The 16,342-nt window shown below is 44.1% G+C and overlaps 1 protein-coding gene across 1 annotated transcript; it reads left to right on the top strand.

Moving 5' to 3' along the window:
• Positions 1–9,046: 9,046 nt before the first annotated feature.
• On the top strand, positions 9,047–10,960 carry LOC121304169 (piggyBac transposable element-derived protein 4-like). Its single transcript, XM_041235173.1, has one exon. It carries the CDS (start codon positions 9,047–9,049, stop codon positions 10,958–10,960), a length of 1,914 nt encoding a protein of 637 aa, XP_041091107.1.
• The last annotated feature ends 5,382 nt before the right edge of the window (positions 10,961–16,342 follow it).

Below are 16,342 nucleotides of genomic sequence, written 5' to 3'. Positions count from 1 at the left end.
AACAAATCCTCCTTAAAGGGCTGAGGAATGAGCAACTGATGACGCACTTCACCGGTCTGGGGTAATTTATCAACACGGTACAGTAGGTCTCGATCAATTTCAAAGTGGGGGTACGTGGCGGCGCGTCTGGGCTCGACCACCCGACCATTAACCACCGCTGCTTGGTCAAAGAGCCTGCCCAGCACGTCGTCACGCCCTTGCTCGAGTCGGAAGTCACGGGAGCGAGCTAAGAAATCAGCTCCCATGGCTTCCAACTCGGGGTCAGGTCGGTCCCGAGCAGAGGCAGCCGAGCCAGACCCCTGCGCTGGCTCCGCGACCTCCCCCCCAGACTCTTCACCAACCGCCCCCACCTGAAACTTCTCCGACTCCCTCCATTGCCAGCCCTCATTCTTAGCGATCCGGCGCTCCCGTTTAGTTTTACGGGGTTTAAATCTATGGCAAAACCACTCTGGATCGCGAAAGGGAAAAATCTCTCCAATTACTTCCTCTTTCTTAGCCAATAAAGAAGACGGGGCTGTCAGAGCAGCCAACCAATCTTTAAACTGCTCACAGTCCCGTCCCAGAACTACTGGTACCGGCAATCGAGGACATAATCTTACCTGCACCTGCGTCACCTGCTGGCCAATAGTCATACACACATTGATCTTGGGATAAGAGCGGACATCCCCATGAATACATTTAATATGCACCCGTCCCAATATGCGTTTATGCCCCGGTGAGATTAGGCTCTCCTGTACCAGAGACTGACTACACCCTGAGTCCAGGAGAGCCTGGGTTTTTGTACCATCCACTGTCACAGGAATAACAAAACCCGTGTGCTGAAGTGACTGAGGTAATTGAACGCGCCTACCTGGTCGGCTGAGGTCACACTCCATCACGGGGCAGTCCCGGGAGAGGTGGCCCACCTCCCTGCACGTCCAACACCTCGGTGGGCTGGTTTCTCTCCCCGAAGTTTTGGAAAGAGGTGTAAACACTGGAGCCATAAAAGGGGCTCGCCAATAAGGCGTCCGCGCGAGACCCCGGTCCGACACTGCAGCAGCCCGTGGGTATCCCCACCCTGCCCCAGTACCCGGGCCGGGAGCTCCCGCCGACACCCCCCGACCAAATCCTGGACTACCCCTTCCCCCCAGTCCTTTCGCCCTTTCCGGGGCCAGTTGAGGGGACGATCCAGTAGCCGCACTCCTCCCGGGCAGTTTCGCGGGCGTTGGTTCCATTGCCTGGTACCGCTCGGCAAGTTCGACCGCCCGGTCCAGCGTGTCTGGTGCCTGCCACTGGACCCACAGCCGAGGTTCCGGGGCTAGACATTCCAGGAAGCGCTCCACCACGATCATCTCCACCACCCTGGCTTTGGTGTTCAAATCTGGATTTAACCAACCCATGGCGTAATCCTTCAGACGGTAGGCGATGACTCGTGGGTGCTCCCCTGCCGCAAACTGCTCCTCCCGGAATTTCTTCCGGTAGCCCTCCGGTGTGGCCACCACACGATTTAGGATGGCTGCCTTCAGCCGGGGGTAATCCAGCATGTGCTCCGGGGACAGCGTCCTCGCAGCTGCTTGAGCCTCCCCGGTGAGTTGGGGCAACACATAGCTAGCCCACTGGGTTTGGGGCCACCCGGCAGAGATCGCCATAGCCTCGAACACCTCCAGGTAGGCGTCCGGTCGATCCTCGGCCGTCATTTTGGTGGTTCTCTGGATGGAGTGGTCTGGAGCTGCGGGTCTAGCCGCCCCCTGCACTGCCGCGGTGAGCGTCTGGCACAGGAGGTCCATCATCGCAGCAAACTGTGTGGCATCCATGGCTCGTCTGCTCCTTCTGAATATGCACTGCTTGGGGCAGTGCCAGTGAATCCCACTCTGACACCACGTGTGGAAGGGGTGTGGGTAATTCACTGACTAGGAGACAGACAGGTGTACTTGAAAACACCACACAGGTGCCCAGTTTTATTTTCAAACAGTTCTTGCTTTTTCCGGCAGAGGGCACTGTTGACCGTGGGCTGCCTATCAACGATGAAATACGGAAATACCACAGCTGGTACGTGAACAGAAAATGCACTCGCAGGTGCTCAAAGAAATAATAATGAAAACAGAAGGCAAAAAGAACAGTGGAAAATAAAACAGCAATAAAACTACAAATAAAAGGTGCTGCACTCGGCAGCGTTATCCCGGTCGCCGCTACCCGCACAACCCGGATCACCGTCCTACTCTGTAGGCTAACTAGCCTGCTCTTTTACAATACGCCGGGGTCTGCCCAAGGGTTCCCCGCTCTCTCTGTCTCGCTGTGAAACTCTCTTTGTTTCGCCTGATTCCCGGTCCTGGATCAGAGCTTCCGCACTCTCGGTGTGTCTAAGTGGGCAGACCTAAGGAAACAACGGAGCGTTAATTTATAGGGCTAACAATCTCCCAAGATGCACCTCTCAGCCATTCAGAGAGGGGGAAAGTCTACACACCCACTTCCCCACCTCCCCGTATCACTGCCATGACTCACAGGCGGTTGTTGGACGACTGCCGCCCTCTTCCTGCAGCCCGTGAACACGCCAGCAGAGTCAGCACAGATCTCTCCCTGTTACAGTCATATATAGGTCTTGTTTTAATTCTGACCAGCTTGATTTCCAGAAGGATTAATTTGGGACTAGATGACACCAACCTAAGTGACTCTTCTCTGGGGAGTGATGCAGGTCTGGGTTGGTTCGTTTGGAGAAAGCTGTTTTTGTGTGTTGCTACCTGGCACACTGATATTTGAGGAAAAGGTTACTAGTAAAATAATCAGAGTTAAGTCTTTGCTCTGGTTTGTTTGTTGCATTTTATTCCTCATCTCTCTGTTGCCAAATAGAGGTGAATACACTCTGCAGGTTTTTGGTAAGAAGGGCGGTGCGGGACAACCCAGGTGGCATTTGTTTCCATGATATGCCTCAGCTCTGCTTCAAAAGCTGCTTCTTTTCTGGAAACATTCTAATAAAGAGCTAAACAGGAGAGAATAATGCTAAACTGTTTTCATGACTCCTGGGAGTGCTTTATTTCACTTTGTTTGGTCACTTCCACGTACAGCTGCCCACAAAATAGTTTTAGAAGAGAGAACAGCTCACCCCCAAATGGCAGCCCTAGTGACCAATCGATAAACATATTACATCGCTAAAGGGATTTCCTGTGTTTGTATCCTTTAGACCTGAACAGAAACTCTCCCCAGGGGTCTGTCTCTATGGTTGTATGCCTTGCAGTCTGTCTGTCTGTCTCTGTTCCTGTATTGACAGGCACCACAGACATTCTGCGAAAAACTGAGCCTCAGAGCACCTACACACCAAGCAGCCAACAAAAACTGCAGCCAACAACAGACACTCTGCGAAAAACTGAGCCTCAGAGCACCTACACACCAAGCAGCCAACAAAAACTGCAACCAACAACAGACACTCTGCGAAAAATTGAGCCTCAGAGCACCTACACACCAAGCAGCCAACAAAAACTGCAGCCAATAACAGACACTCTGTGAAAAACTGAGCCTCAGAGCACCTACATGCCAAGCAGCCAACAAAAACTGCAGCCAACAACAGACACTCTGCGAAAAACTGAGCCTCAGAGCACCTACACACCAAGCAGCCAACAAAAACTGCAGCCAACAACAGACACTCTGCGAAAAACTGAGCCTCAGAGCACCTACACACCAAGCAGCCAACAAAAACTGCAACCAACAACAGACACTCTGTGAAAAACTGAGCCTCAGAGCACCTACACACCAAGCAGCCAACAAAAACTGCAGCCAATAACAGACACTCTGCGAAAAACTGAACCTCAGAGCACCTACACACCAAGCAGCCAACAAAAACTGCAACCAACAACAGACACTCTGCGAAAAACTGAGCCTCAGAGCACCTACACACCAAGCAGCCAACAAAAACTGCAACCAATAAGACACTCTGCGAAAAACTGAGCCTCAGAGCACCTACACACCAAGCAGCCAACAAAAACTGCAACCAACAACAGACACTCTGCGAAAAACTGAGCCTCAAAGCACCTACACACCAAGCAGCCAACAAAAACTGCAACCAATAACAGACACTCTGCGAAAAACTGAGCCTCAGAGCACCTACACACCAAGCAGCCAACAAAAACTGCAACCAATAACAGACACTCTGCGAAAAACTGAGCCTCAGAGCACCTACACACCAAGCAGCCAACAAAAACTGCAGCCAACAATAGACACTCTGCGAAAAACTGAGCCTCAGAGCACCTACACACCAAGCAGCCAACAAAAACTGCAGCCAACAAGAGACACTCTGTGGAAAACTGAGCCTCAGAGCACCTACACACCAAGCAGCCAACAAAAACTGCAGCCAACAACAGACACTGTGAAAAACTGAGCCTCAGAGCACCTACACACCAAGCAGCCAACAAAAACTGCAGCCAACAACAGACACTGTGAAAAACTGAGCCTCAGAGCACCTACACACCAAGCAGCCAACAAAAACTGCAACCAATAACAGACACTCTGCGAAAAACTGAGCCTCAGAGCACCTACACACCAAGCAGCCAACAAAAACTGCAGCCAACAAAAACCGCAGCCAACAACAATCCTTGTGGTCATTTTTCAAAAGTTAATTTACCTGCACCAGATGACAAGCCAAGTAAAACTCAACATTTAAAAATGTGTTGCTCTACCAAGTCATTTATTTTGAAGGATTTATGATTACTATTAAATAGATGTATCATTTTTGTAGACACATTTTTTTTCTAAACTAATGCCTTATATTGCCAGTGGGAAAAGTTATTTTCACTTGTTTTTTTTTTTTTTTTCTGAAGAACGTACTAACTTGAAGTCTTACAGAACATCCTGGAGTTTTTAACGCAGAGCACTTTATTTCTGCTGTCTCCCATGCTGTCCATTTCACAGCAATATGTTTTAAAAATAACGATGCTTCACTTTGAAATCGGGTGAAGCTGAAATATATCTTGCCACCACACTATGGATTCACTCCCTGTGCAGCATATATTAGGATCACACTTGATACGACTCAAGTCCTATGTGCAGCAAATAAACTTTCATGTTTCAGGTGGGGCTCTAATACTTGAAGCACAGGGAGTGAATCTACACATGCACATCACCCGAGTCCAAGTGGAAAGCGCAACAATCTACAGAAGAATAAGAACTTGCAAGAAAGAAAATGTTGGTGCCCCTGTCTAGTTTTACTGGTACAGTATTGGAGCAGTAAAGTTATCACTTTATGTAATTATTTAATCCATAAATTTGCTGATTATGTTGTTCAGCAAATCTATAAAACAAAACAAAATCAAAAAATTCCCAATACGTATTTTTTCAGTTTGTCCAAACCCTAATAAAAAGAACATGCAGATCTGGAAATCACTGTGTTGTAACTGTTGTTAGTAACCAAGAGAATCCCCAGCATAGAACCCAGGTCTGTTCCAAGCACACACAGTCCTCAAGTTCTCATTGGCCAGGCACCATCCACCCCGCACAGCACCACCGTCTCAAAGGAGAACAACCTGTCAGGCTGGTCCAAAAGCCTGTCAGTAATATTTAACACACACAATTATTGTTTAATGCTGCGTGTATAACAGGCCACTCTTGTTTGCAATCTGTCTCTCTCTCCCTGACACACTGATTACAGAAGTATTACATACTGTAGACTGCTTAGAACAATATCCTCCACATTACATGCCAAAAACTAAGACAGTATGAGAATCTAACTCTCCAACCTTGGATGCTAGTGACACAATGAGAAATACCTTTTGAAATTAAATAGTGAGGTTTACATTGTATTAGCTATATAGACATTAGCTAAATATTAACTATATAAATATATAACATCCCTTTCTTTGAGGAGCACTGTTTTAAATATTGGCAGCTAAGTAGACAGGGCATGGCCTTTGATTCTTTCTTTTAAGAACATAAACTCCTGTTAACAACATGTAGGTATAATGTGTGTGCCTATGAGCTTTCACTGTGTAACCAGACTGCATGAGTCTCAGCTTGAAACAGAGATTGGGTGATGCGATCACACCCCCTGTGCGGGAAGAAGAATTTCTGAGTGATGGGATCCTCAACGGACACGATCGAGGACTTGACATCAGTGTAGGTCACTTTGACTCCGCTGTTCATCTGCAGAGCACTGAGCTGAGATTCTGGAATGAAGAAATAGCAAGAACTACCTTTTATACAGATTAAACAGAAGCAGAACAACTGGCATGCAAATACAAGCTATTATACAATTAATACTTTATGCACTCCGAATTTACTTAATATGCCATATATGTGTTTATTGTGCCTTGATATGCGTGTTCTTAGTCATCATGTAATACTGTTTATGCGCTCGAGAGTAACTGGATGGTTCAAGGTGCTGAGAATCTGGAATTAAGAAGCAGTAAGAACTCGCAGATCTAAGACTTCTAAGCAGAACTAGATAACTTTTTTACACTTTATATTTGTATTAAGCTTTAACAACATTTTATTAACTTCAATAAAATAAATAACAGTTACTTCAATCCAGTAGTGGGGCTTGGGCTCCCCCATAAGAAACCAAAATCCCATTTAATCAAAAAAAAAATGATTGCATCGTAGCAGTTCTCTTTACTTTACATTGGTATTGAGTGATCAAGGTGTCCCAGGTATGATAAGACACTACCTCAAAGTGTGTGGTCTGTATCACTAATATGACCAGAGGTTAAAACAATATGGCTATTGTGTTACTGGACAAACCCTATAATGGAACACCAGACAGAATGATAGCTGTATAGCAGATATTAAGAAAACTGACCCTATTTAGTGTACCCGACACTATAGACAAGGGGTGGCCAATTCTGACCCTGAAGAGCCACAATCCTGCAGGTTTTCTGGGTCTCTTTAAGTCATCATTGGTCAAAGACCTAGGAAACATGTTAGTGTTAAGCAATTAAAAAAAAACAATTAGCTCAATTAAGTAGTTGAGAACTTGGGTGGAACAAAACCAGAAGACCCTGCGACTCTCCAGGGCCAGGATTAGCCACCCCTGGTATAGACCAAAAGAGACACATGAATATCATACTTTGGTATGAATCATTATACAAAGAGACTTCGAAAAAGTCACATGGCCTCAATATCTTAGCCAGTCTGAGGACAGTCATAGGAACCACTTTACAGTACGATATTGCACTTGAATAGACAAACATTTTAACGGACTTAACGCGACATTCAAATTAACAAATAAATAAATAAACAAATAAAATATTTATCTGCCCTATCTGAAATCACGGCTGTCGAAATGTACTTAAAATGTATCAGTTATTACAGTATTAGTTTAATTGGACTGCTGTTTAAATCTATACAGGTTAAACAAAGTACTGCTTGTATAATTCAAGGTACAGCTGTCTATGACGAGTACTAACTGAGTCTAGTTGGGGAACATCTTAGCCCAATATGAGCAGTGTACAGTAGGCAAATCACAGCCCTCGATTTAGTAATTAGCGATTTGCTCACGGGTTTGTTTGTTTTTTATTATTATTATTATTATTATTATTATTATTATTATTATTATTATTATTATTATTATTATATATCTCCAGACGTTCATTTTTACAGCAGCAAGAAAAGCGGCGGTTTTTTTTTTTTTTTTTTTTTTAAATAACTGTAGACAGTTATCACGTAAATTTCGGGTAACAGCACAACACAAAAAAAAAAAAAAAAAAAAAAAAAAAAAAGTTTATCTCATGACAATAATATATAATTTGAATTAAAACGATAAGAGGTGTTTACATTGGCGTCCGCTTCAGTCACCCAAATATATTACCATTCAACGCCTGTATACGGTTTTCACGAGAAAAAAACGTAGACACTGGAACTATCCTATCATATTTATAAATAAGTGGTATTATTTTGTCCATGCATACAAATATATCGGTTCTTATATTGATTTGATTGAGTTTTCACCACTTGAGTGTGTATCCCATTCCCACAGTGAGGTAGACCTGCTGGGGGATGTAAAACTTTTTTTCTTTTTTTAAAAAATTAGAATTCACCTGGCCGTGTAATAACTTGAATGGCTGGCCTAATGCAAATTTCTATTATTGAAATCTAAAAGAGAAAAGCAATAGACTTAATATTACAACTCAAAATAAAGTTTGCAATGCATGTCTCCTTGACGGTTTAATACAATGTATATTACATAAATAAATAACGTCCTTCTATTTCATTTTAATGCGGTTGTGAAGCTGTGGAGTGAAAAATAAATGTGCTTAATGCGAAAATGTTAGATTGGGTAAGAATAATACATTGTCAGACTGCCAGCCCTGAAATTACCTATAACTTCCATTCACAAACGTACCCTTCAGATGGACCTGTCTCCGGTGTTCATATAGGCGGGGCGCACACACACACAGATGACAAACGTGTACTGAACTCAAAATTGCACAGGGGCACATTGTATTAGACTCGTGACATGGTCAGGGGCATTAAAATCAAGCTGGCTCTGTAGTGCTGGAAGTTGTTTCATCTTGTTTCAAGATCCATTTAGAACATTTTTATTCTATTCTCTATGTGTAATATCGTGCTCAAAAAGCGACAGCGCACAGTGTGACCCAGCTGCTGTCATAAAGAAAACACCTTTTGTATAGCCGGTAACGTATTCAGTTAATAACTTGTCAGAAAATGAAACCATGACTGGTGTAATTTTTCTATGGTTTGGACAAGTTGTGCCTTAATAAAATACGTTTTTTTTTCTCTCTCTCTCCCCTTTCCCTCCTCCCCTGCCGACGTCTATTGACGGCGCCAGGTGGCAGCCCCATGATTGCATAGCAGACATTTGGCAGCTTACTACGAAGCAAGCCACCAGTCGCAGACGTCCTTACAAAGCACAACATACAAGCAGCTTCTGACGTCTCTGACCAAACGACACTTTAAACGGCATTTAACCAAAAACGAAACAGAGGTTCGAACTCACAGTCCACCTATAGCAAATGGCTGAAGCCAAAATCAATGGTTTTATTTTATTTAAGGCTATAGCTGGATAGCTTAGCAAAATTATTATTATTTTTTTAAATATGCATGAATGGAGAGTTTAAAGCGTGACATGGCGGCAAGTGAGAAGGGAGAGCTCTTTACTATTTTAGAGACGAACACCGAGACGGAAAAAGACACTGAATCTGATAAGGAATCGTTTCCTTTGAATCTGTCTGCTGATGTCAAGTGGTTAGAAATCCCCTTTAAAAAGACAGTGGGGGAAGAAGACGAATACGAAACCGCGCTAACAGAAGAACGAGCAGCAGCTGCAGCAGCCTCAGCTAACAGAGACGGCGGCTGCAGTCTCCTTCTAGGCGCTGACAGTGATTTCAAGTATGAGGACTTGGATGATTCCCATTCGGCGAGTGGCTGCACAGAAACCACTACAAATGACTCTGACATTGATTTCTCCGATCTGGAGGAACAGCTGACCGACCTGCGCGGTCCAATGGGTGAATGCGACGAGGACTGTACCTCCAAAAGCTTCTGGGGAGAGCCCGACCAGCCCATTTCAATAGAGGAGTTCACTGCCAACACTGGCCCCCGGCACTCGCTCGGGGACGAGGCGGACAGCCGCGACTACTTCCGGCTGCTCTTCCCTGACGCGCTGTTCGAGCACATTGTGGAGCACACCAACAAATACGCCCTCTACAGACAGAGGAAAAGCGGGAAACTGGACCCCCACTGGCGGCCCACAGATCTCCGGGAAATACAAGCTTACATTGGACTCAATATCTTAATGGGAATAAACCAGCTTCCAGATTATGGAATGTACTGGGCCACTGACATTTTCATTGGCAATGCAGGCTTCAAAAAGACCATGACTGCCCGCAGGTTCGAAAAGCTGAACCAAAACATTCACCTGTGTGACCGGGACCAGGAGCCAGCCCGCGGGCAGCCGGACTATGACGGGCTGTACAAGATCAGGCCCCTGCTGGACGTGGTGCAGGAGACCATGTGGGAAGCCTATGGGGCAAACAGGTGCCTCACTGTGGATGAGGGGGCCATTGCTGTCAAGGGGCGGTTCTCAGCCACGCAGTACATGCCCTCCAAGCCAATAAAGAAGGGTCTGAAGGTGTGGATGCTGTGCGACTCCAAATCGGGCTACTGCCACCGCGCCAACATCTACGTTGGCAAGTCCAACGAGGACTCGGGCGCAGTCGGCTACAGGGTGGTGACATCACTCGTCAGGGGCCTGGAGGGCAAGCACCACCACGTCTTCCTTGACAGCTTCTTCACTTCGGTGCCCCTGGTCCATAAGCTGCTCGAGCTGGGGCTGTACGTGTGCGGCACCACTCAGCAGAACCGCAAGGGTTTCCCGGATGCCCTCAAGCTGAAGAATGTGGGCAAGCTGGCGCAGGGCGAGTTCTTCCAGTGCCAGCACGGCAACATCCTGGCTACAGTCATGAGGGACACCAAAGTGATCAGCTGCCTGTCATCCAACGCAGCGCCTGGGATTGTGGGCATCAGCCAAGGGAAGCAGAAGGACGGCACCATCTACGGGGTCCCACGGCCCCTCCCTCTGCTTCTGTACCAGGAGAACATGCGAGGCGTGGACCTCTGCGACCAGCTGCGGGAGTGCTACCTGGTGGGCCGCCCCTGCAAGAAGTGGTGGCGCTACTTCCTGTGGTTCTACCTTAACATCTGCATTGTCAACGCCTTCATCATCCTGAGGGAGAGCCGGAAGGGCAACCCGCCACCCGGCTTCAGCGGGAAACAGTTCACTCAGCGGCACTTCAGGATCCGGCTGGCACAGCTGCTCATCGGAGACTACCAGGGCACCAGGGGCGTGGAGCGGGCGTCCCGGAAGAGGCACTCTGATTCGCCCGTGGAGTATGGGCACCGTCTGGAGCGCATGTCAGAGCGATCTAGGAGGTGCCGGAACTGCACCAACAAAGGGCTCCGCCACGAAAGCGTTTTTGGGTGCAAGATTTGCAATGTCCATCTCTGCAGAGGAGGCTGCTTTGCAGAGTTTCATAAATGAACAGCTGAACTATTTCTGCAATTGCATGTTTTTAAAGAAAGGGGGAAAAAAATAGACATGGAAATATTAAACCCTTAAAGCCCATAGTGACTGGACCCAAAACCGCTTCTTGCAGGTGCTGTTTTGTTTTATGTTTTGAATGTGAATCAGTTGAATGCCAGCCCAGTAGGATATGCTGTCTTTTACATTGTTTTTAACATGTGTTTTTGCTATATTTTAAAATAAGTTTTGTGCTACCTTTTATACTGTCTGAAATGAAAAAAATATATATGGTGCTTTTTTGTTTGGTTTAACTGAAAACAAATATTTAATAATACTGTTAAGGTAAAAGGTGCTTTTACAACATACACTCCTGCTATTACATACAGGTTTACTTTTTAAGCACAGCAAAGCAGATCAGTCACCTTACAGATTTTATGTGAAAGTTTCAGGTAATTGAATACGTTTATGCAAGTGTTTAACCCCTTGGGTGACCAGTCAATTCAAGGGAAGTAATATTTTATATAAAGTTAAGGTGCAGAACTGGTTTCATCACAATGTGAGGGGGTGGGTATTCTGTTGTACAATATAAATTGTTTCAAACAGTGTCAAGCAGATTTTGAAACAGATAAGAAGTTTAAGAAAAGGGGTGGCCCCCATTTCTGTATTGTTTTTGTTTGTTTGTTTTTTATAAATTGTTCCAGATTTTCAAAGGGGCACCCCACCCCCCCCCCCCCCCCGCCCCCCCCCCCCCCCCCCCCCCCCCCTTATAAAAGCATGACTTGCACTGGTTGGTTTGTAGAACAAAGGGGTGCAGGAAGTGACAGACTTCATAGGAGTCTCACAATGGTATTATAAGAGTGCCTCAGGACAGGTGGTCTGTGGGCTTTGGTTTTAAACAGCTACTCTGCCACTGACTTTCTCAGCCCATGTGGAAAATATCAGCTCTATTGGAGTTTCCTAATAATGTCATCTGTATATAAAAAAAGCACTTTAGAAAAAAGACAATCCCCTTTTGATAGTTTTGTTTTGCTTCCTGAGCTACATCAGTACTTTAAAGATGAACGGCCACTGAAGCTGAAAATAAGACAAGTTACACGCGAGAAACATTGTGTGTGTGCGTCAGTGTGCGTGTGTCTGTGTCAGTGTGTGTTTGGGGGTGTGTGTGCAGGGTTTGTGGGTAAGTGGGTGTGTGGGTGTGTGTGTGGGTGTGTGCTCCACTAAATCTGCATTGCACTGGTATAGACCACTGTATAAAACCCATATATTTAAATGGAAACCATATCAGAAATAGGTATGAAAATGAGCAGGATGGCTGAAAGCCAAAGGGAGTGCTCATAAGATGCCTGCACCACATGAATGGCCCAGAGTCATTCCATTCCCATTGGTCTCTTTATGGAATATGACAGGGCCAGGTGTAGGGAGGTCTGTGGGCTTAACAGGGGGTCTCTGACTGGCCACCCGGAAGAAGTAGGGTTTGAACAATAACCCATTATTAGGATATTATCAATAATTTGGTTACTATTGATTATTTATTAAACTAATAAATACTCAAGTATTATTATTTGTATTTCTCATCAATAACAGTGTTTCTGACAGTCATCTAATGCTAAATAGGATGACTGCAACTACTGCCAGCATGATTTGTATCTCTGTCTTCCTGTAGACATCCAATTCATCCATAAAGAGATACTGGGGGTGGGAGAATTAATGGGAGTTAAAACATGATACGATTTGTGATTATCATGATAACTCTGCCCGGTAATCGATCATTGAAAATGTCATTGACGTGCAACCCTAGCGAACAGCACGTAAAACTCCCTTGGAGCAGGGAAAGGGTATTCACTGTACCTGCAACACACTGGGAAAAGGGTTGGCCGGCATAAAAGACACACCCGCTGCTTAAGATTTCTTTCACCTCATTCGGAGGGGGCATGAAGGTGTTCGATCCAGGGATGTCCTTAAGCTGTAAGAACCTGAGGAAAAAGAAAGACATGTATGCTTCCTAGGAAAGTCATCTTATGGCAAATAGCTGAGCCTAGGTGAAAGGCCTACTGTAGTCCATAGTCCAGAAGGGAAAATTACTGCCTACAGACATACAGAAAGGTATACTATAGGTGATCAGTTGCTAATAGGGGAGGTTACAGTGACGGATTGTCACTAGCTGAAGTGCTTCTGATATGTTGAGTTGACATATACCCCATAAGGATTTTAGAGCACAGTACAGCACCAGGGAATCTCTGTAAATTGCATCTCTTCCATAACTGGAGACAGGGCAATCCAGAGTGATTCCCCAGTGTTGTAAACGCACTCAAACATGACAGGTTTGTTAAATCAACCCCACAGGCTGTTATAAGCTTTCCATTGAGTTACTCAATTACATGAACTGTAACGGAACCGGTAATGGGCAGTCAACTTCATTTTACAGCCACTTTGTAAGGTCCAGTACCAGTCATCGCAATCAACACTGCACAAACACATTTTTCAGGGGAAGACGTTGAAAAAGACTTTGCAGTTGAAAGGTCTGTCACTGAATTTTAGTTTCTTTTAGCATTTCTAAAAAATGAAGAAAAAATATTTGAGTCAGTCTGCATTTTCTTTATAGCATTTGGGGTACCACTGAACTTGCTCATGAAAATCTCTTACATGCTGGAAGACAAAACAATTATCTCCCCCACCCAATCTGAATCTGTTCATCTCTCTCAATACTTATCAGATGACACTGACATTTATTTGTCTTATTTTTTATATATAGAGGACTGTCAAATATTCCATATATAAATTGTAAAGAACAGATCTTTGTACAATAAAAATATAAAAAAGGCAATATGGACAAAGTGATAAAAATAGGCTACTTTAGCTTTAGGCAAGAAAATAACTTTGAAACAAACACTGATGAATGCAACTGCAGTGTTGTAACGTTTGATTCGTGACCTTTTGTGGCCCTTCTTCTGAAACCCTTAAACTTCCTAATTCAGAACTAGATAGAGGAGATCTGTCTTCACTTTAACCCCACTCCCTCTCTCGTGTAAATGTTGCAGGCACAGGGGAGGATGTCAGTGCATATGGATCCTATTCCAAACAGCTTGTGAGCTTTATATCTTTTACTTGTCCAGCAGTTTATTCCTCAACCTATAAATTGTGCATTTTAAAAAACACAAAGAATGCTACATTTCCATGGGATCTGAAACAGGCTAATAAAAGGCACAAGACAGCACATGGAAGTCTTGTAAAATTCACAAAAGGTTTTTACTTGTCTTAACACTGTCTTCAGTTTCCAAGACACCATCTATTAAAAAAAAACTATTGAGTCAAAGGGTAACAAATTGCAGCTAATATATTTAAGTGAGATGATTTAGGGAACACAAAGGAAAGGCATTAACATTTCAAAGCTGCAGTGTTTGTTCCCCATATGGCATAAACTGCAGCACTTTTACCCCTAGCTGCTAGTGTGTCCAAGGGGTCTCCTAAGAACTCCCACTACCCCCAACCCACACAAATGCTGGCTTTGATTATTGCAGAGTTTAATTGCAGTTCCATTTTTGTAGTTAAAATTCACATCTGACTTTTCAAAACAACATAAAGGGAAACTACAATGTTATAATTATTGTAGACCCTGATATTGATGTGATTCAGCCATCTGAACTTTCTTTGTATCAGATCATTTGTGTCGGATGGAACTGACATCACATCAGCTATAGTTTTTTATTGTTCTTAACTATATAATATTAAAATCTAGAGTAGTATATGGTGCTGTACCATACAATCTGAGCGACCAGTGGGAATTAGGCTGTATCATACACTATGCTGAAGATGGACTTGTAGTCTGAATCGTCCTGATATAATACATTTTTTCTATCAATTATTTGCATTTTTATATACCAAAATTAGCTTTTTCTTTTAGATTTTGCTCCTTTTGGTGAACAAAAGTTTTCCTTTTTCAAATGTAATGCTGTATTGAGCTATGTTGGAACCCCAAAGAAGACGGCAGTATTGAGGAAAAGCACACTCTTTATTAACAGGAACAGGCGGGTAGAAACCACATTCAGCAGCATGAACAGGAACACAGCAAGAACCACAACAGCAACTGAAACAGCAACTCAACAGCAACTGAAACAGCAACTCAACAGCAACTCAACAGCAACTCAACAGCAACTGAAACAGTAACTCAACAGCAACTCAAACAGCAACTCAACAACAACTGAAACAGTAACTCAACAGCAACTGAAACAGTAACTCAACAGCAACTGAAACAGTAACTCAACAGCAACTGAAACAGTAACTCAATAGCAACTGAAACAGTAACTCAACAGCAACTCAAACAGCAACTCAACAACAACTGAAACAGGAACTCAACAGCAACTCAAACAGGAACTCAACAACAACTCAAACAGTAACTCAACAGCAACTGAAACAGTAACTCAACAGCAACTCAAACAGCAACTCAACAACAACTGAAACAGTAACTCAACATCAACTGAAACAGCAATTCAACAGCAACTGAAACAGCAACTCAACAGCAACTGAAACAGTAACTCAACAGCAACTGAAACAGTAACTCAACAGCAACTGAAACAGCAACTCAACAGCAACTCAACAGCAACTCAACAGAAACTCAACAGCAACTCAACAGCAACTCAACAGCAACTGAAACAGTAACTCAACAGCAACTCAAACAGTAACTCAACATCAATTGTAACAGCAACTCAACATCAACTGAAACAGCAACTCGACATCAACTGAAACAGCTAATCAACAGCAATTGAAACAGCAACTCAACATCAACTGAAACAGCAACTCAACAGCAACTGAAACAGCAACTCAACAGCAACTGAAACAGCAACTCAACAGCAACTGAAACAGCAACTCAACATCAAATGAAACAGCAACTCAACAGCAACTCAACAGCAACTCAACAGCAACTGAAACAGCAACTCAACAGCAACTGAAACAGCAACTCAACACCAAATGAAACAGCAACTCAACATCAAATGAAACAGCAACTCAAAAGCAACTCAACAGCAACTGAAACAACAACTGAAACACCTACTCTCATACAAAATGCTCTGCAGATCTGCACTACTCATACAATATAAGTGGACCATTTCAAGGTGAGCTGGCATGATGTCAACCGGAGTAAAGGTCACAGCGGTCCTACAGCAAGTGCAGCGAGTGCAAAGGTCGACTCTATAACAACTCTATAAACATATAAACTATCATATATTCCCTATTGCCATTTCAGCTTTCATCATCATTTGCCATGATTACAATGATTACTATTCCAGCAAAAATGGCTTCTGAAAAGACTCCTCAAGGATGAGTAAACTTTTCTATATTCTTCATAATGTGTTAACGATGGCATTCAAACTGAATTTGATGTTTAGCCTTTTGTTCCCATGGAGA

Source organism: Polyodon spathula, chromosome 1 (assembly GCF_017654505.1).
Source record: "Polyodon spathula isolate WHYD16114869_AA chromosome 1, ASM1765450v1, whole genome shotgun sequence".
NCBI lineage: Eukaryota > Metazoa > Chordata > Actinopteri > Acipenseriformes > Polyodontidae > Polyodon > Polyodon spathula.
The sequence above is the reverse complement of the archived record's forward strand: the minus strand, read 5'-3'. Positions and strand labels throughout refer to the sequence as shown.

Excerpts from the sequence above, each read along its gene's own strand:
- LOC121304169 (XM_041235173.1), top strand. The coding sequence starts at position 9,047 with ATGGCGGCAAGTGAGAAGGGAGAGCTCTTTACTATTTTAGAGACGAAC.